The sequence below is a fragment of the Plasmopara halstedii genome, assembly GCF_900000015.1.
Source record: "Plasmopara halstedii genome assembly, contig: Scaffold_323, whole genome shotgun sequence".
NCBI classification, from domain to species: Eukaryota; Oomycota; class Peronosporomycetes; order Peronosporales; family Peronosporaceae; genus Plasmopara; species Plasmopara halstedii.
This window is the reverse complement of record NW_020187244.1, coordinates 248,893-250,197: the sequence shown is the minus strand read 5'-3', so window position 1 is coordinate 250,197 and position 1,305 is coordinate 248,893. Positions and strand designations below refer to the sequence as shown.

The window sequence follows — 1,305 nt, the reverse complement described above, 5'->3', positions numbered from 1 at the left end:
CCAATTTGGATTGGCAATCGTAAGTCTACAACCAAAAATGATACCAACAGTCATCAGTGATCATTCTGACGTCTGGTCTGATATTTTCTTTGATACTTTTGAGAGAATGTTCGCCAATTGAGTTTGTTTCCTGTGTCAATCTCAATATATTACAATTTTTTTTCTTCGTATACATAATAAAAAGTTTCTTTTGTACCGAGAATGCCATGCATCACAAATGCTGTTTTTGTTGGCTTCACGTCGCCATTCGAAGCTTCAAATACACGATACGACAGCGTACTCTTTTCTCGTCGAGCTATTGATCTGCACATGAGGTTACATTTTATAATATGTGACAGTTTTCAAATTTCGTTTACTAATGTGAGCATACTTTTGAGTAGCGACTCCACAGCGAACTGCAGACGTAACAAAGTGCTTAGAAAGATGCATTGATTGTACTGATGACGTCAAGTGAAGTAATTTCAAAGCACAAAAGACATTTTCTTCAAAATTAAATTTCAAGATAAATTTCAGTTTCATTGACAATATTCTGAGTTCAAAGAGATACTCTAAATGATCCTTGAAACGTCGTATGGTTATCCTCATCTCTGTGCTTCATTTGCTACTCCACGTGTATATTTCTAGTGCACAATCAGCTCCTCAATTACCACATCAATTCCAAGCTGAGGTGCATGTATTATCGCATCTTACGAATCCTCGTCAGGAGTATCCGACATCAATAAAAAGGATGAAGATTCAATTCGACTTGATACATCAAGTCGCAAGGGCAGAAATATTAGAAGGAGATGATACAGGAAAGACATTTGTGCGGCGATATGACGAGGTAATGATCAAAAGCAACGATATGTTGGTTACAATTCATTGTATTGACTTTGTTGTGACAAGAAAAGAGAAATTATGGTCAAGGGTGGAGAATTTCGCAAGTGTGAACGTGCTTATCTTGGTGATGCTATGCCAGAACCAAGAATTCCTTTTATTCAAAAGTTTGTGGTCAGTCAAGCAGCTAAGCAATCAAATTAAAGTCTCAGCTGATGATTTTGTTTATAGGCTATGGAAAGTTTGAGAGGTAAAGTGTGTGAGCATTGGATACACTCGCATGACAACGTTCGAGTTCATGTGTTTAAAGACGTTGCATTAAACGGTACGTTTGCTTTACAATGTGTTCAATTGATTCACATCTCAAGATTGAATTAATTTTTCATTCGCTCAGTTCCCAACCGCTTGACTGAAGAAATAATCATGGACAAACAGGCAACAATGCTGCTAACTTTTGATCTTTATAATGTGCATGTGGGACCACAACGT

At 37.1% G+C, this 1,305-nt stretch overlaps 2 protein-coding genes across 2 annotated transcripts in view; one reads left to right on the top strand and one right to left on the bottom strand.

Annotated features, from left to right (window-relative positions):
* Positions 1 to 53: 53 nt before the first annotated feature.
* On the bottom strand, positions 54 to 429 carry PHALS_08552 (serine protease family; the record flags this gene model as incomplete). The annotated part of the gene is made up of 3 exons (XM_024723921.1): positions 54 to 130; positions 197 to 303; positions 371 to 429. The coding sequence occupies 3 exons, from the start codon at positions 427 to 429 to the stop codon at positions 54 to 56; spliced, it is 243 nt and encodes an 80-aa protein (XP_024574849.1).
* Positions 430 to 571: 142 nt separating this feature from the next.
* The window catches only part of PHALS_08551 (RxLR-like protein), a gene marked incomplete at both ends in the record, with an annotated part of 812 nt that continues 78 nt past the window's right edge, over positions 572 to 1,305 (top strand). The window contains 4 exons of the mRNA XM_024723920.1: positions 572 to 823; positions 886 to 990; positions 1,048 to 1,141; positions 1,211 to 1,305. The exon at positions 1,211 to 1,305 is cut by the window's right edge and continues 78 nt beyond it. Of these exons, the coding sequence (XP_024574848.1) occupies positions 572 to 823; positions 886 to 990; positions 1,048 to 1,141; positions 1,211 to 1,305 (546 nt within the window). The remainder of the gene's footprint in view (positions 824 to 885; positions 991 to 1,047; positions 1,142 to 1,210) is intronic.